We start from the raw sequence: 23,033 nt of genomic DNA, 5'->3' as shown, positions 1-23,033 counted from the left end.
CTTTAACAAGGTTAAAGTTCTCATGGTTTTGTTCCCAGCAGAGTCACACACTTATTTGTTTATTCCCCCAGCAACTAGTGATAGCAGGTGTGAAATGTTATCTGTCTGGGAAGTATGTTAGAGACTGCCCAGGCTCTTTATTGCGGGCTAGTCACATAGGCCACATCTGCCTGACATGTACTAAAATTTTAAGAATACCAGAAGGAAACAGGTGTTTATGATAGACCAAATTGTTTGTATGAACAGTTTAGGCACCTTGAGCCACTTTTTATCTGTCTGCAAATTGTGGGAACCCTCCTGAAATCTGAGTTCTTAGACTCCAGCCAAGGGTCCTTAGTTATCAGCCTTTCTAATGATAAATAGCTATGCCTGGCTATGCCAACACTTTCCTACACAACGTGGCATATCTCTTTGTTTTGTGTTTCTTTAATGATTAGTGAAGTCAAACATCTTTTAGTTCCAAAAGCTTTGCTTTTTTTTTTTTTAATGATTTGTCTGTGCTTTTTGATTGTTTTTCTATTTGATCTAAGTGATTAATTTTTTTGTATGAATATTTCTTTATTTTACTTTATTTTATTTTTAAGTAGAGACAAGGTTTCACCATGTTGGCCAGGATGGTCTTGACCTCCTGACCTCATGATCTGCCTGCCTCGGCCTCCCAAATTGCTGGGATTACAGGTGTGAGCCACTGCACCTGGCTGAATATTTCTTCTTAGTATTAGTGTGTGTGTGTTGTGATAGTAGTGATCGTTCTTATTTTAGCGCAAAAGTTAATTTGTATTTTGGTCTGTTTTATAAAATTAGCATCATTTACTTAGTACATAGCTTAATCATATTAACAAATTTTTTTCTCTTTCTTTCTCTCTCTTTTTTTTTTTTTTTTTTTTGAGACAGGGTCTCATAGTGTCGCCCAGGCTGCAGTGCCATGACAATCTCAGCTCACTGCAACCTTTGCCTCCCAGGCTCAAGTGATCCTCCTGCTTCAGCCCCCAAGTAGCTGGGACTACAGGCACATGCTACTACACTTGGCTAATTTTTTTGTTTTTGTTTTTGTTTTTTTTTTTTTTTGAGACGGAGTCTCGCTCTTGTTACCCAGGCTGGAGTGCAATGGCGCGATCCCGGCTCACCGCAACCTCCGCCTCCTGGGTTCAGGCAATTCTCCTGCCTCAGCCTCCTGAGTAGCTGGGATTATAGGCATGCACCACCATGCCCAGCTAATTTTTTGTATTTTTAGTAGAGACGGGGTTTCACCATGTTGACCAGGTTGGTCTCGATCTCTTGACCTTGTGATCCACCCGCCTCGGCCTCCCAAAGTGCTGGGATTACAGGCTTGAGCCACCGCGCCCGGCCCACTTGGCTAATTTTTATATTTTTTGTAGAAATGGGTTTCGCCTTGTTGCCCAGGCTGGTCTCAAACCTGGGCTCAAGCAATCCACCTACCTGGACCTCTCAAAGTGCTAAGATTATAGGTGTGTTAAGATGCCTAGCCATATTAATAAGTTTAAAATTTTTATTTTATAGTTTTGACTTTCTCCTGGAAAATATTAGACACTTTTTTTGATAGCACAAATCTCCTCTTAGGAATGGTAGAGAAAGAGGCCTGGCATGGGGGCTCACACTTGTAATCCCAGCACTTTGGGAGGCTGAGGTGGGTGGACCGCTTGAGACCAGGAGTTCAAGACCAGCCTGATAAAACCCGTTTTCCACTAAAATAACAAAAATTAGCCAGGCATGGTGGTGCACCACTGTAATCACAGCTTTGGTACACTCCTTTAATCCCAGCTACTCGGGAGGCTGAGGCACTAGAATCGCTTAAACCCAGGAGGTGGAGGTTGCAGTGAGCTGAGATCGAGCCACTGCACTTCAGCCTGGGCAACAGTGAGACTTTGTCTCCAAAAAAAAAAGAATGGTAGGGTAAACTTTTTCAATGTGTCCAAATTCAAAAGTTGCTAGGGAAGCCGGGCGCGGTGGCTCAAGCCTGTAATCCCAGCACTTTGGGAGGCTGAGGCGGGTGGATCACGAGGTCGAGAGATCGAGACCATCCTGGTCAACACGGTGAAACCCCGTCTCTACTAAAAATACAAAACATTAGCTGGGCATGGTGGCGTGTGCCTGTAATCCCAGCTACTCAGGAGGCTGAGGCAGGAGAATTGCCTGAACCCAGGAGGCGGAGGTTGCGGTGAGCCGAGATCGCGCCATTGCACTCCAGCCTGGGTAACAAGGGCGAAACTCCGTCTCAAAAAAAAAAAAAAAAAAAAAAAGTTGCTAGGGTTATTCTCTGAATTGTCCAGTTTAACAGTGAAAATTTTAAAATATTTAATACCGTAGGTGGTGACTATCCAAAGGAAATACGATCATGGCAGCAGATGATGACAATGGTGATGGAACAAGTTTATTTGATGTCTTTTCCGGTAAGAGCTACTTTCAATTGTCTTTCTAATTTCCTTTTCTTTTTTTTTTTTTTTTGAGACGGAGTTTCACCCTTGTTACCCAGGCTGGAGTGCAATGGCGCGATCTCGGCTCACCGCAACCTCCGCCTCCTGGGCTCAGGCAATTCTCCTGCCTCAGCCTCCTGGGTAGCTGGGTTTACAGGCACGTGCCACCATGCCCAGCTAATTTTTTGCACTTTTAGTAGAGACGGGGTTTCACCGTGTTGACCAGGATGGTCTCGATCTCTCGACCTCGTGATCCACCCGCCTCGGCCTCCCAAAGTGCTGGGATTACAGGCTTGAGCCACCGCGCCTGGCTCTAATTTCCTTTTCTTTCTTTTCTTTTCTTTTTTTTTTTTTTTGAGACAGGGTCTCCCCCAGTTGCCCAGGGTGGAGTGCAGTGGCACCATCAGTAGCTCCCTGTGACTTCAGACACCTGAGCTCAAGGAATCCTCTTACCTCAGCCTCCCGAGTAGCTAGGACTACAGGCACATGCTACCACTGCCATCTAATCACTTTATTTTTTGTAGAGATAAGGTTTCACTTTGTGGTCTAGGCTGGTCTCTAATTTTTGGACTCAACAACCCTTCCTTTTTGCCTACCAAAATGTTGGGGTTACAGGTATGAGCCACTGTACCTGGCCTAACTTTACTTTTTAAATTACAAAATCATTTACCTATTCTCATTGGAAACACAGTCATTGTCAGTGTTTTCTTTCTATACATAAATAATACAGTAAAGTGCCTCGCACAAGGGAATGCTTAATAAATGTGAACTTACTGTATGCTTTCAAGCCTCAGAATGTAGTCAAATTAGTGATTTTGTTAATATGAATGATAATTATTTTTATTCTTACATCCAAAAATATCTAAGATTGGTATTTGTTACTCTTGAAGTTAATATTTTTAGTAAATGCAGTGATGGTTGTTTGTTGTTCAGGAAAAAAATTGATAGGATGATTAGTTTGAAAAAGAGATAACTGTCATTACCTGGTAGTAAAGTAAGCTCATGAAAAATAAATTTTTTTTTTTTCTTGAGAAAGAGTCTCACTCTGTCACCCAGGCTGGAGTACAATGGCATGGTCTCGGCTCACTACAACCTCCGCCTCCCAGGTTCAAGTGATTCTCCTGCCTTAGTCTCCCAAGTAGCTGGGACAGGCGCCTGCCACCACACCTGGGTGATTTTTGTATTTTTAGTTGAGATGAGGTTTTACTTTGTTGGCCAGGCTGGTCTTGAACTCCTGACCTTGTGATCCACCTGCCTCAGCCTCCCAAAGTGGTGGGATTACAGGCGTGAGCCACTGCACCCGGCCTTGTGTCTTGACTTTTATCAGTTAATATGATTTCATAAACATTTTTATTCCTATAACATTTCTGTAATAGTTTTTTATTAAATTTATTGGGAAATAAATCCAAACTTACAGAAAAGCAGTAAGAATAAGCATATACAGAGAACCCTTTACTTAATTTCTTCCAAATTTACCTCCTGTTTATATATTTTTTTTTTTTTTTTTTTTTGAGACGGTGTTTCGCCTCTTGTTACCCAGGCTGGAGTGCAATGGCGCGATCTCGGCTCACCGCAACCTCCGCCTCCTGAGTTCAGGCAATTCTCCTGCCTCAGCCTCCTGAGTAGCTGGGATTACAGGCACGCGCCACCATGCCCAGCTAATTTTTTGTATTTTTAGTAGAGACGGGGTTTCAGCGTGTTGACCAGGATGGTCTCGATCTCTCGACCTCGTGATCCACCCGCCTCGGCCTCCCAAAGTGCTGGGATTACAGGCTTGAGCCACCGCGCCCGGCCCCTCCTGTTTATATTTTATGCCAGCATCTTTATCTTCATTTATGGACTTTCTCTCTTTTTTTTTTTCTTTTTGAAAACAAGTCTCGCTTTGTCACCCATGCTGGAGTGCAATGGTGCGATCTCCATCTCCCAGGTTCAAGTAATTCTGCCTTAGCCTCCTGAGTATCTGGGACTACAGGTGCCCGCCACCACACACAGCTAACTTTTGTATTTTTAGTAAAGACAGGGTTTCACCATATTGGCCAGGCTGGTCTGAAACTCCTGACCTCGTGATTCACCCACCTCAGCCTCCCAGAGTGCTGAGATGATAAGCATGAGCCATGGCACCTGGCGGTTTCTGAGATTTTCTGTGTAATAACTGTGTGTGTGTCTGTGTGGTTTTTTTTGGAGACAACGTCTTCCTCTGTCAGCCAGACTGGAGTATAATGGCATGAACATGGCTCACTGCAGCCTCCACCTCCTGGGTTCAAGTCATCCTCCTGCCTCAGTCTCCTGAGTAGCTGGGACAACAGGCATCTGCCACCACTCTCAGTGAATTTTCTTTTTTTGAGATGGAGTTTTGCTCTTGTTACCCAGGCTGGAGTGCAATGGCGCGATCTTGGCTCACCGCAACCTCCGCCTCCTGGGTTCAGGCAATTATTCTGCCTCAGCCTCCTGAGTAGCTGGGATTACAGGCACGCGCCACCATGCCCAGCTAATTTTTTGTATTTTTAGTAGAGACGGGGTTTCACCATGTTGACCAGGATGGTCTTGATCTCTTGACCTCGTGATCCACCTGCCTCGGCCTCCCAAAGTGCTGGGATTACAAGCTTGAGCCACCGCACCTGGCCAGAATTTTCTTTTTTTTGTAGAGACAAAGTCTCACTATGTTACTCAGGCTGGTCTCCAACTCATGGGCTCAAGCAATCCTCTGGCCTTGACCTTCCAAAGTGCTAGGATTACAGGTGTGAGTCACTGCAACTGGCCACCATGTAGTCAACATTGGATTGAATAGTCAACATTGTAAATGAAATGTTATAGAGATACTGGATGCTGTTATATTCCTCTGAAGAGTTGTTTTTAATCTTAGCAGATACCTAACTGAACTTGCACTTCGGTCTCTTCTGTAATAGCAACTGAAATCTGTATTTTAGGTTTAGCTGGCCTTTTGAAGTTCTACCCTTTTTTGAGGGTCAGTCAGCGATTTGGGTAGAATTTGGATAATGCTTTTGGTGGATCTCTGTAATCCCCCTTTCATGTACTCATCACTGTTATCACCCCAAATTCTTTTCTCCGGCTCTTCAAGCTACTAGGACTGGAGATTTCTATCTTGAGTTGTTACTGCCCAGTGTAGCGACAACTAGGGCCTGTCTTTCTACAAAAAGCAGTAATAAAAGGGAACAGGGAACTTGTGAGGTGCTATTTTCTTTCAGTTGTCATTACTCTTTCAGTTTTTGCCTACTTTAGGTTGTTCTCTAGCTCTTTAGATAGCTTCTAATATTTCCTTTAGTGTTTATGGTGGTTATCTGCAGGAGGTTTGGTTTCGTAAAAACTACTCTGCTATAACTGGAATTGGAACTCTTTCACTAGAATGAATATATATATATATATATATATATATATATATATGAATGAATATATGAAAGACAGGATCGCTCACTGTCACCCAGGCTGGAGAGCAGTGGCATAATCATGACTGGCTACAGCCTTGACCTGGGCTCAAGCAGTTCACCTAGGCCTCCCATGTGCCACCACACCTGGCTAATTTTATTTATTTATTTATTTATTTTGTTTTTTATTTATTTATTTTTTTGAAACGGAGTTTCGCTCTTGTTACCCAGGCTGGAGTGCAATGGCGCGATCTCGGCTCACCGCAACCTCCGCCTCCTGGGTTCAGGCAATTCTCCTGCCTCAGCCTCCTGAGTAGCTGGGATTACAGGCACGTGCCACCATGCCCAGCTAATTTTTTTTTTGTATTTTTAGTAGAGACGGGGTTTCACCGTGTTGACCAGGATAGTCTCGATCTCTCGACCTCGTGATCCACCCGCCTCGGCCTCCCAAAGTGCTGGGATTACAGGCTTGAGCCACCGCGCCCGGCCTATTTATTATTTTTGAGATGGAGTTTCACTCTTGTTGCCCAGGCTGGAGTGCCATAGTGCTATCTTGGCACACTGCAACCTCTGCCTCCTGGTTCAAGCGATTCTTGCGCCTCAGGTTCCCAAGAAGCTGGGATTACAGGCATCCACCACTATGCCGAGCCAATTTTTTGTATTTTTAGGAGCGACAAGGTTTCACCATGTTGGCCAGGCTGGTCTTGAATTCCTGACCTGAGGCAAGCCACTGTGCCCATTATTTTTGATATGCTATGTTGTCTGGTCTTGAGCTTAAGCAATCCTCTCCTCGGCCTCCTAAAGTGCAGGGATTATAGGTGTGAGCCACTGCACCTGGCCTCACTAGTATATTTTTAAAAGTGAATTTTTGGCCGGGCGCGGTGGCTCAAGCCTGTAATCCTAGCACTTTGGGAGGCCGAGGCGGGTGGATCACGAGGTCAAGAGATCGAGACCATCCTGGTCAACATGGTGAAACCCCGTCTTTACTAATGGTGCAAAAAATTAGCTGAGCATGGTGGCGCGTGCCTGTAATCCCAGCTACCCCGGAGGCTGAGGCAGGAGAATTTCCTGAACCCAGGAGGCGGAGGTTGTGGTGAGCCGAGATCGCGCCATTGCACTCCAGCCTGGGTAACAAGAGCGAAACTCCGTCTCAAAAAAAAAAAAAAAAAAAAGTGAATTTTTGAAGTATATATTTGAGGTAGTTAATAAATAAATCTATGTGACAAAGTCTTCCTATTTATAATAACTATGTGTAGAGAAACTTGTCTCTCTCTCTCTCTCTTTCTCTCTCTTGTTTATTTGAGACATGGTCTCGCTCTGACATCCAGGCTAGAATGCCGTGGCACGATGTTAGCTCACTTAAAACCTCCACCTCCTGAGTTCAAGTGATTGTTGTGCCTCAGTCTCCCTAGTAGCTAGGATTACTAGCATGTACCACTACTCCTGGCTGATTTTTGTATTTTTAGTAGAGACACAGTTTCACCATGTTGTTGTTCAGGCTGGTCTCAAACTCCTGGCCTCAAAAATGATCCTCCCACCTTGGCCTCCCAAAGTGCTTGGATTAAAGGCAGGAACCACCACGCCTGGTCTTTTTTTTGTATTTTTAGTAGAGACTAGCTTTCGCCATGTTGTCTAGGCTGGTCTTGAACGCCTGAGCTTAAGCGATCTGTCTTCCTCAGCCTCCCAAAGTGCTAGGTTTACAGGCATGAGCCACTATGCCTGGCTTATCTCTCTTTTAAAGCAAAACTATTAAATCTCTTTCTTTTCCTGGTCCTTCAGTGCAGGAATGGAAACATCTCAGTGCCTAAGTCATTTTTAACTAGTCTTTACTTTTCTTGCAGCTTCTCCTCTTAAGAACAATGATGAAGGCTCATTGGACATATATGCTGGGTTGGATACTGCTGTTTCTGGTATGTGAGTTCCATAAAATAGTTTCATTTTCTTTGGTCTGTTCATTGTGTTTGTTTTGTGGCTGCCAAATTCTGGTATAACTCATAGCTCCTAAACAATTTGCCCATTCTTGAAATTATACCGAGTTAATTAATTCTTTTTTCTTTTCTTTTTTTCCCCCATGGTAACTTCCAGAACCCAATCTTAACCAAAGCTTGGGATTATGGGCACCCGCCACTATGCCGAGCTAATTTTTTGTATTTTTAGTAGAGAAAATACTCAGAAAAATAAATTAACACACAGGTTTTTTTAATTCATCTAGATCTCAGACTTAATTGGACCTTGTGCAAAAATATTTTTCTCCACCTCCCAGGTTCAAGCAATTCTCCTGCCTCAGCCTCTGAGTAGCTGGGACTACAAGCACATGCCACCACACCTGGCTAATTTCTTGTAGTTTTAGTAGAGATGAAGTTTCACCATGTTGGCCAGGATGGTGTCGATTTCCTGACCTGATCCACCCGCCTTGGCCTCCCAAAGTGCTGGGATTATAGGTGTGTGCCTGGCCTCACTAGGTTACATAATATTAGAACATTTGAAAAGTGTAAGCTATTATAAATATTTTTAAATGTATCAATAAGAGTGGTATGCTGAGAATCTAATGACCTATTCAAATTAGGAACCTTTCCGGCCGGGCGCGGTGGCTCAAGCCTGTAATCCCAGCACTTTGGGAGGCCGAGGCGGGTGGATCACAAGGTCGAGAGATCGAGACCAACCTGGTCAACATGGTGAAACCCCATCTCTACTAAAAATACAAAAAATAAGCTGGGCATGGTGGCACGTGCCTGTAATCCCAGCTACTCAGGAGGCTGAGGCAGGAGAATTGCCTGAACCCAGGAGGCGGAGGTTGCGGTGAGCCGAGATCGCGCCATTGCACTCCAGCCTGGGTAACAAGAGCGAAACTCCGTCTCAAAAAAAAAAAAAAAAAAAAACCAGGAACCTTTCCTATAATCAGATTTCTCAAAGTTTTAAACTATGATCTTCACATCTAATTTGGTTGACACAACCATTTCAAATAAACTGGTAGTCCATCTGTAAAATCAGTATAAATTTGGAATATAGGAGAGGTGAAATGTAGGATGAAGTATAGGAGATGGAGAAATGTATAACTCTTTGAAGTAGACAAAACATCAAAAAGTGTAACAAGATCAGGTGCAGTGGCTCATGCCTGTAATCCTAGCGCTTTGCGAGACCAATGCAGGCAAATCACTTGAGGTCAAGAGTTTGAGACCAGCATGGCCAAATGGTGAAACCTTTTATCTACTAAAAATAAAAAAAACATTAGCTGGGTGTGGTGGCACATGCCTCTAGTCCCAGCTACTCAGGGAGGCTGAGGCAAGGGAATCACTTGAACCCAGGAGGTGGAGGTTGCAGTGAGCCAAGATTGAGCCACTGCACTCCAGCATGGGCAACAGAGGGAGACTGCATCTCCAAAAAAAAAAAAAAAAAAGGTGTAACAAATATTTTCACTTTGATAGGCGAAGGCGGGTGGAACTCTTGAGGTCAGGAATTTGAGACCAGCCTGGAAAACATGGTGAAATCCCATCTCTACTAAAAATACAAAAACTAGTGGGATGTGGTGGTGTGCACCTGTAATCTGAGCTCTCAGGAGGCTGAGGCAGGAGAATGGGTTGAACCCGGGAGGCTGAGACTACAGTGAGCCGAGATTGTACCACTGCCACCGCACTCCAGCATGGGTGACAGAATGAGACTCAAAAAACAAAACAAAAAGTTTAACAAATATTTTAATGGAAGGGTTTTTTTTTTTTTGTTTTTAGACAGTGCTTCCAAATCCTGTGTACCATCAAGAAATTGTTTGGACTTATATGAAGAAATCCTGACTGAAGAAGGAACTGCGAAGCAGGCAACATATAATGATGTATGGGTTGCCAAAATTATTAAGGACAGTTAGTTTTGTAACTTCTGAAGAGCAGTCAGCTGCTTAGTTTTGAATATTTTGTTTAGGAACTTAGCTTTTAGTCTAATAAATATTTAAGTTAGTTTCTGTCTTTAGACCTGCTTTTTAAAGGAATGTTTTCTGAATACTTGTCTAAATTTGGTTAAAATTTTGCTTAACTCAATTTAAGCATCCGAATATAAAACCTCAACAGGCAATCTGTTAGAGAACATTTTTTTCTTTTCATTACATGTACTAAGTTATATTGTATGTTGCATAAAATGTCCTGAGACATTTTTTTTTTTCTATATTTGAATTTTAAGCTTTGGATGTTGAATGTCAAACTAAACAAAATAGATTACTGGCAGGCTTAACTTTAAAAACTGGTAATCTTTCTGGTAGTAGACCTCATCTGGCTTGTTAGTGGATTGATTTGCAAATTTTAAAATATTTTGAAATGCCATTTAAGCTAAGAAAATAATTTTGAATGATACTTAAATTATTTTATATTTTATAGTTGCAAGTAGAATATGGAAAATGTCAACTGCAAATGAAAGAGCTGATGAAAAAGTATAAAGAAATACAGACACAGGTAGGGTATAAATCAAAACAAAAAACAAATCACCAGGCACAATGGTTCACTCAAGTAATTTCAGCACTTTGAGAGGCAGAAGTGGGAGGATTGCTTGAGGCCAGGAGTTTGAGACCAGCCGTAGCAAGGTAGCGAAACCTCATCTCCATTAAAAAATGTTTAATAATTAGCTGGGTATGGGCCCCTGTAGTCCTAGCTACTTAGGAGGCTGAAGAAGGAGGACCCTTGAACTCAAGAATTTGAAGTTACAGTGAGCTGTGATTGTGCCACTGCACTCCAGCCTTGATGACAGAGCAAGACCCTGTCACTTAAAAAGATAAGAAATGTTCTTAGAAATTAAAATGTTAGGCTGGGCGCAGTGGCTCAAGCCTGTAATCCCTGCACTTTGGGAGGCCAAGGCGGGTGGATCACAAGGTCAAGAGATCGAGACCATCCTGGTCAACATGGTGAAACCCCGTCTCTACTAAAAATACTAAAAATTAGCTGGGCATGGTGGCGCGTGCCTGTAATCCCAGCTACTCAGGAGGCTGAGGCAGGAGAATTGCTTGAACCCAGGAGGCAGAGGTTGCGGTGAGCCGAGATCGTGCCATTGCACCAGCCTGGGTAACAAGAGCGAAACTCCGTCTCAAAAAAAAAAAAAAAAAGAAATTAAAATGTTAAAGTGTTGATAATTCATAAGGAAGCTTTCTTTTAGTATTAAATGAAATAGCAAATGTGGCACATATGCAATATTTTCTGAGTTGATGAAACTGATACAGGAAAATGGCTTTTCTTTTTGGAGATGAAGTCTCGCTCTGTTGCTGAGGCTGGAGTGCAGGGGTGCAATCTCAGCTCACTGCAATCTCTGCCTCCTGGGTTCAAGTGATTCTCCTGTTTCAGCCCCTCTAGTAGCTGGGATAACAGGCATGTGCTAGCATGCCCGGCTAATTTTTATATTTTTAATAGAGATGAGGTTTCACCATGTTGGCCAGGCTGGTCTCGAACTCCTCACCTCACGTGATCCACCTGCCTCAGCCTCCCAAAGTGCTGGGATTACAGGTGTGAGCCTCTGCGCCCAGCCTGGACTAATACATCTTTGCAAGTTTAACTCAAGCTGTTAAGTATGATATAATTCTTATTTTTATTTTCAATTTTCAAGATCATATTCTAGGCAGAACTTACTTTTTCTGCTGTCATTGGTTTTTCAATTCTCTCTCTGTTTTAAGTAGTTTCACTTTAAGTGGGACTATTTCTGGTGCCAGTTACCGTCTCATAATCTCAGCTTCCTCACCTGTATAAGGGGGACTAATACTCTTCATAGGGCTTATGAATTATATAAGATTAAATGTGTGATGCCTGCATGTAGTTAACATTCATTAATTACCAGCTAATATATGCAGTAGTATTAGTAACCCCATAGGTATGTACTTCATTAATATATTTTGTGGTATTTTAGAATTTCAGCTTAATAAGTGAAAACCAGTCTCTTAAGAAGAATATTTCAGCACTTATCAAAACTGCCAGAGTGGAAATAAACCGCAAGGATGAAGAAATAAGTAATCTTCACCAAAGGTATTACTGAGTGGTATAGATGTTATAAATTACATGGATATTGATGTGTGGAATATTTTTAACCTTGAGAAGAAAGATGAAAATACTGTATTTTATTAAATACTTAAGGCTTTAATGTGAGTGGTGACTACTATTTCAATTGGTATATTATAATGATATACATACGTGATTTTTTTTTTTGAGACAGGGTCTCAAAAAGGTTATATTCGGAACTACAGTGGGTTAGAATGTCACGTTATGAATTTGGTCAGGAGAAGGGACACAATCAACTCATAACAGGGTTCATATAAGGTTTATATATTGCTTTAGGTTGTAAGTTTCCTAACCCTCTCTTATTTTATAACAATCTCCCTATATTTCTGAGTTTTTTTAAGTTTTGGGGTTTTCTACATAATACTGATTAGGAATAGATTTATGAAAATTCAGAGAAGTTATGGAAGTTCAGGAACATGAAGTTATTACAAAAAGCCAAAATGGGCCAGGCATGATGGCTCATGCCTGTAATCTTAGTACTTTGGAAGCCAAAGTAGGAGAATTGCTTGAGTCCAGGAGTTTGAGCCAGCCTGAGCAGCATAACGAGATCCTGTCTCTACAAAAAAATTAAAAATTATCCAGGTGTGGTGGCGTGTGTCTGTAGTCCCAGCTACTTGGGAGGTTGACGTGGGAGAATTGCTTGAGACTGGGACGTCAAGTCTGCAGTGAGCCATGGTTGTGCCGCTGCACTCAGTCTGGGTGAGAGGGAGATCTTGTCTCAAAAATAAAAGTTAAAATGAGCTATCTACATTTTATTGCTGGGGAATCTACCAGTTTTTTCTTCCTTTTTTTTTTTTTTTTTTTTTGAGATGGAGTCTAGCTCTGTCGCCCGAGCTGGAGTGCAGTGGCATGATTTCAGTTCACTGCAACCTCTACCTCGCAGGTTCAGGCAATTCTCCTGCCTCAGCTTCCCCAGTTCCTGAGATTTTAGGTGCACACCACCACGCCCAGGTAATTATTGTATTTTAGTACAGACGAGGTTTCACCACATTGCCAGGCTGGTCTCAAACTCCTGACCCCAGGTGATCCGCCCACCTTGGCCCTCCCAAAATGCATGAGCCACCATGCCTGGCCTGAAACCCACCGGTTTTTTTAAACACTAATATAAAACCTTGAGACTTAGATTTTGTGTGTTTTATACAGTAAATACATGCCATTATCCTAGGAAAGAATTACAACTCTTTATTTCTTTTTACTTTTGCATAATATATAACACCTTAAGATGGCTGTTAGTGCTTTGGCTTGCTATGGGATTGTATATGAAACAGAAAACTAGCATAGGGAATTATATCGAGTTCTACTTTGATCATGTCTGTTGCAGCAAGATTTTACTTTTCCTTGTGTTTCAGTTGAGCCAGAATGAATAAGGCAAGAAAATAATGTCACTTGTTCTAAAAGAAGTGAACTTGTGTTTAGCTGGGGAGGTGTGTACTGTGGTGAAGTAAGTCTTAGAGACATTGGCAAGTACTGGGATAGATCTGACAGGTCCTCAAAACTTCTTTGAGCAAAGCACATGAAAGAGAATTCATATTTTAAAACTGGATAATTTAGTTGGGAGCTGGTAATTTACTTTTCTTCTTTTTTTTTTAGGGACAGGGTCTCATTCCACTCTGTCACCCAGGCTGGAGTGCAATAGCACAATCATGGCTCACTGCAGCCTCAACTTCCTGGTCTTAAGTGATCCTTCCACCTCAGCCTCCCGAGTAGCTAGGACCACAGGCATGTACCATTATGCCTGGCCAATTAAAACAAGAGTTTTTTTTTTTTTTTTTTTTTGAGACGGAGTTTCGCTCTTGTTACCCAGGCTGGAGTGCAATGGCACGATCTCGGCTCACCGCAACCTCCGCCTCCTGGGTTCAAGCAATTCTCCTGCCTCAGCCTCCTGAGTAGCTGGGATCACAGGCAAGCACCACCATGCCCAGCTAATTTTTTGTATTTTTAGTAGAGGCGGGGTTTCATCATGTTGACCAGGATGGTCTCGATCTAAAACAAGAGTATTTTTTTAGAGACAGGATGTCACTATGTTGCCTAGGCCAATCTTGAACTCGTGAGCTAAAACAAGTGATCCTCCCACTGTGGCCTCCTAAAGTGCTGTATTACAGGTGTGAGCCATCACACCTGGCCAAAGGTGGTAATTTCTTTCTCAACCAGGAGATTGAGGCTGAGACAGAGTCTTGCTCTGTCACGCAGGCTGGAGTACAGTGGCGCAATCTTGGCTCACTGCAACCTCTGCCTCCCTGGTTCAAGCAATTCTCTTGCCTCAGCCTCTTAAGTAGCTGGGATTACAGGTGCCTGCCCCCTCACCTGGCTAATTTTTTTGTATTTTTGGTAGAGACAGGGTTTCACCATGTTGGCCAGGCTGGTCTTGAACTCCTGACTTCAAGTGATCCATCTGCCTCAGCCTCCCAAAGTGCTGGGATTAAAGGTGTGAGCCACTACACCTGGCCAAAGCTGGTAATTTCTTAATCATGAATTACTCATGTGAATAAAGTTTGGAATATTGCTAAATATCATTTAACTTTGTTGTTTTTTTATTTCTCAATAGATTATCTGAGTTTCCACATTTTCGAAATAATCATAAAACTGCAAGGACATTTGATACAGTTAAAACAAAAGATCTTAAATCTAGATCTCCACATCTGGATGATTGTTCAAAGACTGATCACAGAGCTAAAAGTGATGTTTCTAAAGATGCACATCATAGCATCTCACTGCCAACTCTGGAAAAGGAAGGAAAATCACATTCTGATAAAAGGAGTACTTCACATTTACCTTCATCTGTTGAGAAACACTGCACCAATGGAGTTTGGTCGCGTTCTCATTATCAGGTTGGTGAGGGTAGCTCAAATGAGGATAATAGAAAAGGAAGAAAAGATATTAGACATAGTCAGTTTAGCAGAGGAACTGATAGATTACGAAAAGACTTAAGTACTGGCTGTGGTGATGGTGAACCAAGGATCTTGGAGGCTAGTCAAAGGCTACAAGGACATCCTGAGAAATATGGTAAAGGTGAAGCAAAGACTGAAAGCAAAAGTTCAAAGTTTAAAAGTAACTCAGATTCTGACTATAAAGGTGAACGCATTAACTCTTCTTGGGAGAAAGAGACCCCTGGAGAAAGGTCACACAGTCGAGTAGACTCTCAAAGTGACAAAAAACTAGAAAGACAAAGCGAAAGATCACAAAGTATAAATAGAAAAGAAGTTAAATCACAAGATAAAGAAGAAAGAAAAGCTGATCAAAAACCTAAATCAGTAGTAAAGGACCAAGATCATTCGAGAAGATCTGAACGACCATCACTTCCTCATTCTAAGAATGATATAGGAAAATTTTCTCATAATTCAAGTAAATACCATGTAGAAGAGAGAAGAGGATGGGAAGATTGTAAAAGAGACAGGAGTGTAAACAATCATAGTTTTCAAGATGGGAGATGTCCATCTTCTCTTTCAAACAGTAGAACTCACAAAAACATTGACTGTAAGGAAGTTGGTGCTATACACCAATGGGAAAATACACCTTTAAAAGCGGAAAGACATAGAACTGAAGATAAGAGGAAAAGAGAACGAGAAAGCAAAGAAGAAAATAGGCATATTAGAAATGAAAAAAGAATACTTACAGAACATTTGCAGAAGGCTAATAAGGAAACTAAGAAGACCACTACTGATTTAAAGAAACATAATGAGCTAAAGACTGATAAGAGAGAAGTCCTTGATAATGGTGTTTCTGAAGGAACAGATAAAGAGCTTGCAATGAAAGCTGAGAGTGGTTCAAATGAAACAAAAAACAAAGACTTAAAATTGAGTTTTATGAAAAAATTGAACTTAACTCTTTCTCCTGCTAAGAAGCAACCCGTTTCTCAGGATAATCATCATAAAATAACTGATGTTCCCAAGTCTAGTGGTGTATGTGATTCAGAGTCTTCAGTGCCAGCTAAAACAGTGGCATGTGTTCCTTCCGTCAGTGAACATATCTCAGGGGACACCTCTGTCAGTGAAGATACCATGGGGGAAACCAAGTCAACGTTATTGGAACCAAAGGTTGATCTTCTAGCAGTAACTGAACCCAGGATCAGTATCTCAGAAGCCAAAATGGAAGAAGAAAATGGTTTGTTAGTTAGATCTGTTGACAGTACTATGCATTGTGAAGTGCCCATTTGTACTACAGAGACTTCCTTCTCATCTCCTGTGGAAATACAGCAAACAGAATCCTTGCTTCCATCAACAGAAATGAAAGAAACCATTAATAATCCAAGGGTGGCAGCTCCTGTGGTAATGGATGTGTTACAAACAGATGTGTCCCAAAACTTGGCCTTGGAATTGAATACCAAAAGAAATGATAATTCAGATTCTCGTGGTATTTCTGAAGATATGGAAATGAAGGTGGCACTTTCAACAACAGTGGGTGAAACCACTGAAAGTATTTTACAGCCTTCAGTTGAAGAAGCTGATATTTTGCCAATAATGCTTTCAAAAGATAATAGCCCAAAATTTGAGCCTTCCGTTACAGTTACACCACTGACTGAGAGTAAGTCGTGTCATTTGGAGCCTTGCTTACCTAAAGAGACTCTAGATTCTTCACTTCAGCAGACTGAGTTAATGGACCACAGAATGGAAATTGGTGAAACAAATTCAGTATATCATGATGATGATAACTCAGTTTTGAGCATTGACCTTAATCACCTGAGGCCTATTCCGGAAGCCATCAGTCCTCTGAATAGTCCAGTGAGACCTGTAGCAAAAGTTTTTAGAAATGAAAGCCCACCTCAAGTTCCAGTGTATAATAACAGTCATAAAGGTAATAGTTGATATTATATTCTATAACTTTTTTATGAGAATGTAAAATCCATAAGATAATCTGGTGCTTTTTTGATAACATAAAAAGTACCATTATTATTCAGCCCCGGTATCTAGAAGTGCACATGGAGTCTTTTTTTTTTTTTTTTTTTCTTGAGACAGAGTCTTGTGTCATCCAGGCTGGAGTGCAGTGTCACGATCTCAGCTCACTGCAATCTCCCCCTCCCAGGTTCAAGTGATTCTCCTGCCTCAGCCTCCCAAGTCGCTGGGACTACAGGCACCTGCCATTACGCCCAGCTAATTTTTTGTATATTTAGTAGAGACAGGGTTTCACTGTGTTGGCCAGGATGGTCTCTTGTCTCCTGATCTCATGATCCACCTGCCTTGGCCTCCCAAAGTGCTGGGATTACAGGCATGAGCCACCTTGCCTGGCCAACATGGAGTCTTTAGTCTACATTTAGGTAATTGTTTTTTTTGAAACAGAGTCTTAAATTTAGGTAATTTTTTTTTTTTTTTTTTTTTTTTTTTTTTTTGAGAGATGGTCTCACTCTATCACCCAGGCTGAAGTGCAGTGGTGCAATCCAGCTCACTGCAACCTCTGCCTCCTGGGTTCAAGTGAATTCTCCTGCTTCAGCCTCCCTAGTAGCTGGGACTACAGGCATGTGCCACCACACCTGGCTAATTTTTGTGTTTTTTGGTAGAGATGAGGTTTCACTGTGTTGGCTAGGTTGGTCTCGGAACTCATGGCATCAAGTGATCTGCCCATCTTGGCCTCCCAAAGTTTTGGAATTACAGGTGTGAACTACCATGCCCAGCCCATTTAGGTAATTCTTATTTATACAAAGAAGGGAGTATTAGGATAGGTTGTTTTAAATACTGTTTCCTTGCTTTCTGATGTATTTTTGTTGTTCAAAAGCCATCATCAAATGGCTTAGAGTAGGTGATACTACTAAAATAAAGACACAATGCATAATTCATGATCATTCAAATAACCGAAGTCTATACTTGTCAGACACCTGAGCACTTTTTAAAACCAATCAAAACCAATGACACAGGTGGGTGCGGTGGCTCACACCTGTAATACTAGCACTTTGGGAGGCTGAGGACGGGTGGATCAAAAGGTCAGGAGTTTGAGACCAGCCTGGCCAACATGGTGAAATGGCGTCTCTACTAAAAATAAAAAAACTGGCCGGGCGCGGTGGCTCAAGCCTGTAATCCCAGCACTTTGGGAGGCTGAGGCGGGTGGATCACCAGGTCAAGAGATCGAGACCATCCTGGTCAACATGGTGAAACCCCGTCTCTACTAAAAATACTAAAAATTAGCTGGGCATGGTGGCGTGTGCCTGTAATCCCAGCTACTCAGGAGGCTGAGGCAGGAGAATTGCCTGAACCCAGGAGGCGGAGGTTGCGGTGAGCCGAGATCGTGCCATTGCACTCCAGCCTGGGCAACAAGAGCGAAACTCCGTCTCAAAAAAAAAAAAAAAAAAAAAAATACAAAAATTAGCTGGGTGTGGTGGCAGGCACCTGTAGTCCCAGCTACTCGGGAGGCTGAGGCAGGAGAATTGCTTGATTCTGGGAGGTAGAGGTTGCAGTGAGCCAAGATTATGCCACTACATTCTAGCCTGGACAACAAAGCAAGACTTCTCAAAGAAAAAAAAATCAACAACAAAAAAAGAAAAAAATCAATGATAAAAGTATTAGGCATTCACATTCTGCCTAAAAAAAGAACTAGTAAAACAGTGAATTGCCTCAGTAATTTTTTGTTATATTTAGTTTGGACATGTCAAATGACTAAACTTTAATATACTTTTATCTTCTATAGATGTGTTTAATATACTTTTGTCTTCTACAGATGTATTTTTACCAAATTCAGCTCATTCTACCTCTAGGAGTCAGTCTGATCTCAATAAGGAAAATCAAAAGCCCATTTACAAATCCGACAAATGTACAGAAGAAGACACATGTAAGAATTCACCTTTAGATGAATTAGAAGAAGGAGAAATTAGAAGTGATAGTGAAACATCTAAACCACAAGGAAGTTTTGAAAAAAATGCCAAGCCTAGAGCTGAAGTGCGGAACTCAAAGACCGTCCCAGCAGATGGGAGAAGTACTGTGTGTTTGGATAAAGACAGTAGAAAGACACATGTAAGAGTCCATCAGACCAATAACAAATGGAATAAAAAACCTGGTAAACCTAGCAGATCTTCAAAAACAGAGAAGAAAGATAAAGTAATGAGCACTTCTAGCTTGGAAAAAATAGTTCCAATTATTGCTGTACCTTCTTCTGAACAAGAGATCATGCACATGTTCCGAATAATAAGAAAACATGTAAGGAAAAATTATATGAAATTCAAGGCAAAATTTTCATTAATACAATTTCATAGAATTATTGAGTCAGCAATTTTGAGTTTTACATCTCTAATTAAACATCTCAACTTATACAAAATCTCTAAATCAGTGACTACCTTACAGAAGAATCTCTGTGATGTTATAGAATCTAAACTTAAGCAAGTTAAAAAGAATGGCATAGTTGATCGTTTATTTGAACAGCAGCTACCAGATATGAAAAAAAAATTGTGGAAGTTTGTAGATGAACAACTTGATTATTTGTTTGCAAAGCTTAGGAAAATCTTAGTAAATTCCATGAACTTTGGAAGAGGTAGTGATGAAGGCAAACTTGAAAAAACAAGTAAACAGAATGCACAGTCTTCAAGTTGTCAGAAAAGGAGTGTGGACAACAAAGAATCGCTGAAAGAAAAATTACCAAAATCAGAAGACACCGTTCATTGTAAGTCTTCACTGGCATGTAAAAAATCTGAGGAAAAATATCAAGACCAAAATAGCTCTGGTAGTAACACAGTAAAGCGTGACATTAAAAAAAATTTTGATGCCTGTTTTGATAATATAAAGAACTCTCAATCTGAAGAGCACTCCTTGGAATTACACCATCCAAGCACCCCAAAGTCAGGAAAAAATGAAGGAAGCAGCATAGACGATGCACAGACATCCCAGCACGCAGCTTTGAAGCCAGAACGAAGTTTTGAGATTCTTACTGAACAGCAAGCATCTAGCCTTACTTTTAATTTAGTGAGTGATGCACAAATGGGTGAAATATTTAAAAGTTTGTTGCAAGGTTCTGATCTTCTAGACAGCAGTGTTAACTGTACTGAAAAAAGCGAGTGGGAGTTAAAGACTCCAGAGAAGCAGCTGCTAGAGACTCTTAAGTGTGAGTCCATACCAGCTTGTACAACAGAAGAACTAGTTTCAGGGGTGGCTTCTCCATGTCCTAAAATTATTAGTGATGATAATTGGTCATTATTATCATCTGAAAAAGGTCCGTCTCTGTCTTCAGGGCTTCCATTACCAGTTCATCCTGATGTGTTGGATGAAAGTTGTATGTTTGAAGTGTCTACTAACCTACCTTTAAGTAAAGATAATGTGTGTAGTGCAGAAAAGAGCAAACCCTGCATTTCTTCCATACTTCTTGAAGATCTAGCAGTCTCTTTAACAGTACCATCACCTCTGAAGTCAGATGGTCACCTCAGTTTTTTAAAGCCTGATGTTTCATCTAGTTCAACTCCTGAAGAAATCATTAGTGCTCATTTTAGTGAAGATGCCTTACTTGAAGAGGAGGATGCATCTGAGCAAGATATTCATTTAGCTCTGGAGTCTGATAATTCAAGCAGTAAATCAAGTTGTTCTTCATCCTGGACAAGCCGATCTGTTGCTCCAGGCTTTCAGTACCACCCTAATCTACCTATGCATGCTGTCATAATGGAAAAATCCAATGATCATTTCATTGTGAAAATACGGCGTGCAACACCATCTACTTCTGATCTTAAACAGAGTATGATGCCTGATGAATCACTGACATCTTTGCCCAAGTGTGGAAAGGAAGCTGATGAGGCAGCAGAGAAAGAATATATTTCATGTCAGAACACAGTTTTTAAATCTGTGGATGAAGCAGAAAATTCCAATAAAAATGTTGATAGCAGTAAGTCAACTCATGAAGAACAGAGCTCTGTGATACAAACACAGGTTCCTGATATATATGAATTTCTTAAGGATGCTTCAGGTAAGATGGATCATAGTGATGAAGTGGCTGATGAATGTTTCAAATTGGATCAAGTGTGGGATCCAAAAGTGCCTGAAAGCATTGAAGAATTGCCTTCAGTGGAAGAACTCTCACACACTGTTGGGGATCATCTTCCAAACACATACATAGACCTAACAAAAGATCCAGTTACTGAAACCAAAAACTTGGGGGAATTCATAGAAGTAACAGTTTTAAATATTGATCATTTGGGATGTTCTGAAGGCAATTTAAATCAAAGTGCTCAAACATTAGACAGCTCTTTGCAGGCTGATACTGTAGGTGCTTTCATTGATTTGACACAAGATGCTTCAAGTGAGAGTAAAAGTGAAGATAATCATCCTGAATTAGCTGTTGAAGACTTGGGATGTGGGGTGATACATGTAGATGAAGGTAATTGTAAGGAAGAAAAGGAGCAAATGGCAAACAGACCTTTGGAATGTATTGTTGAGGACACCTATATTGACTTGACCACAGAATCTCCCAGTTCATGTGAAGTAAAAAAGGACAAATTAAAATCAGAGCCAGCATCAAATTGTGATTTGGAGTTGCCTGGGACTTTGCATAATGCTCACAAAAAGAGAAAAAACCTTTCTGATCTAATTCATTCTCATAAAAAACAAAGAAAGGAAACAGACTCAACCAACAGGGAAAAGACCAAAAAACCTACCCAAGATTCTTGTGAGAATACTGAAGCTCACCGAAAGAAAGTCAGTAAGAAGAGGGCCCCTCCTGTAAATAAAGATCTCTCATCATTAAAGGCATCTCCAGGGAATAAGGATTCATCAGCAGCACTCACCACTTCTACAAGCCTTTCTGCCAAGAATGTTATTAAAAAGAAGGGAGAAGTTATCATTTTATGGACAAGGTAAGACTCTTGTGAGACATTTAAATCACAAAGAAATTTTGAGCTCAGAAATCAAATCTGTCGGGCTGGGTGCAGTGGCTCATGACTGTAATCCCAGTACTTTTAGAGGCTGAGGCAGGTGGATCACTTGAGCCCAGGAGTTTGGGACCAACTTGAAAACATGGTGAAATTCTACAAAAAATACACAAATTAGCCAGGCATGTTGGTGTAGGCCTGTGGTCCCAGCTACTTGGGAGGCTGAGGCAGAAGGATTGCTTGAGCCTGAGAGGCAGAGGTTATACTCCAGGCTGGGTGACAGAGCAAAACTCTCCAAAAAAAAAAAAAAAAATCGGCCGGGCGCGGTGGCTCACACCTGTAATCCCAGCACTTTGGGAGGCCAAGGCGGGTGGATCACGAGGTCAAGAGATTGAGACCATCCTGGTCAATATGGTGAAACCCCGTCGATACTAAAAATACAAAACATTAGCTGGGCATGGTGGCGCGTGCCTGTAATCCCAGCTACTCAGGAGGCTGAGGCAGGAGAATTGCCTGAACCCAGGAGGCGGAGGTTGTGGTGAGCCGAGATCGCGCCATTGCACTCCAGCCTGGGTAACAAGAGCGAAACTCCGTCTCAAAAAAAAAAAAAAAATCCTAAAACCTAATGATACCTAATCTGTCATGTTTTCATAGCTTTATCCTAAAATAAGGAAGATGATGACTTCAAAAGTAGCCAAATTTAGTTGAAGATACATTCTAGACTGCTGTACTGTGGAACAGTCTAGAACAGTGGCTCTTAGGTAGAGGTGTGCAGTACCATCATGGATACAGCTTTTCGCTCTGAAAAGCTCTAGTGTGAAGTTAAAAAAGAGTAGTGAAAAAAAGTTAAAAAGTGTGTTTAGCTTCACTTTTTTTTTTTTTTTTTTTTTTGAGATGGAGTTTCGCTCTTGTTACCCAGGCTGGAGTGCAATGGCGCGATCTCGGCTCACCGCAACCTCTGCCTCCTGGGTTCAGGCAATTCTCCTGCCTCAGCCTCCTGAGTAGCTGGGATTACAGGCATGTGCCACCATGCCCAGCCAATTTTTTGTATTTTTAGTAGAGACGGGGTTTCACCATGTTGACCAGGATGGTCTCGATCTCTTGACCTCGTGATCCACCCGCCTCGGCCTCCCAAAGTGCTGGGATTACAGGCTTGAGCCACCGCGCCCGGCTAAGTTTACAGTTTTTAAACCAGTTATCCTTTTGAGTTTCATATGAACTGTTTAAGAAAATTAAGACCTCATTCAGATAGAAGTAACAGTTATGAATCACTGGACTAGAGGTAGACATACTTGACTAGAATGCTTAATGAGAAGCCAAGTTTTGTGAAAACTGGTGATCAGTTTTCATGGTCCTAAAATTCCACAGTCCTCAAATACCCATTTCAGATAACTTTGCAGATGGCAGTATAAAATCTCAGCAATTGTAT

General features: G+C 41.5%; 1 protein-coding gene across 7 annotated transcripts in view; it reads left to right on the top strand.

Moving 5' to 3' along the window:
- Nucleotides 1-23,033, top strand: part of CASP8AP2 (caspase 8 associated protein 2) — a 32,358-nt gene that overhangs the window by 3,265 nt on the left and 6,060 nt on the right. For 5 of the 7 annotated variants that reach the window (XR_005578880.2, XR_012517238.1, XR_012517239.1 and 2 more), the window contains 7 exons: nucleotides 2,329-2,411; nucleotides 7,660-7,728; nucleotides 9,544-9,644; nucleotides 10,180-10,254; nucleotides 11,690-11,805; nucleotides 14,384-16,629; nucleotides 18,481-21,589. Coding sequence is in view for 2 of the 7 variants with exons in the window: in XM_039467836.1 (XP_039323770.1) it covers nucleotides 2,357-2,411; nucleotides 7,660-7,728; nucleotides 9,544-9,644; nucleotides 10,180-10,254; nucleotides 11,690-11,805; nucleotides 14,384-16,629; nucleotides 18,481-21,589 (5,771 nt within the window). In the remaining 5 variants the exon portion in view is untranslated. The remainder of the gene's footprint in view (nucleotides 1-2,328; nucleotides 2,412-7,659; nucleotides 7,729-9,543; nucleotides 9,645-10,179; nucleotides 10,255-11,689; nucleotides 11,806-14,383; nucleotides 16,630-18,480; nucleotides 21,590-23,033) is intronic. The other 2 variants (XR_012517241.1, XR_012517240.1) reach the window with 1 other exon arrangement.

The sequence above is a fragment of the Saimiri boliviensis genome, chromosome 4 (genome assembly GCF_048565385.1).
Source record: "Saimiri boliviensis isolate mSaiBol1 chromosome 4, mSaiBol1.pri, whole genome shotgun sequence".
In the NCBI taxonomy this organism is placed as follows: domain Eukaryota; kingdom Metazoa; phylum Chordata; class Mammalia; order Primates; family Cebidae; genus Saimiri; species Saimiri boliviensis.
Note: the sequence above shows the minus strand (reverse complement) of the source record. Positions and strands in the feature narration are given on the sequence as shown.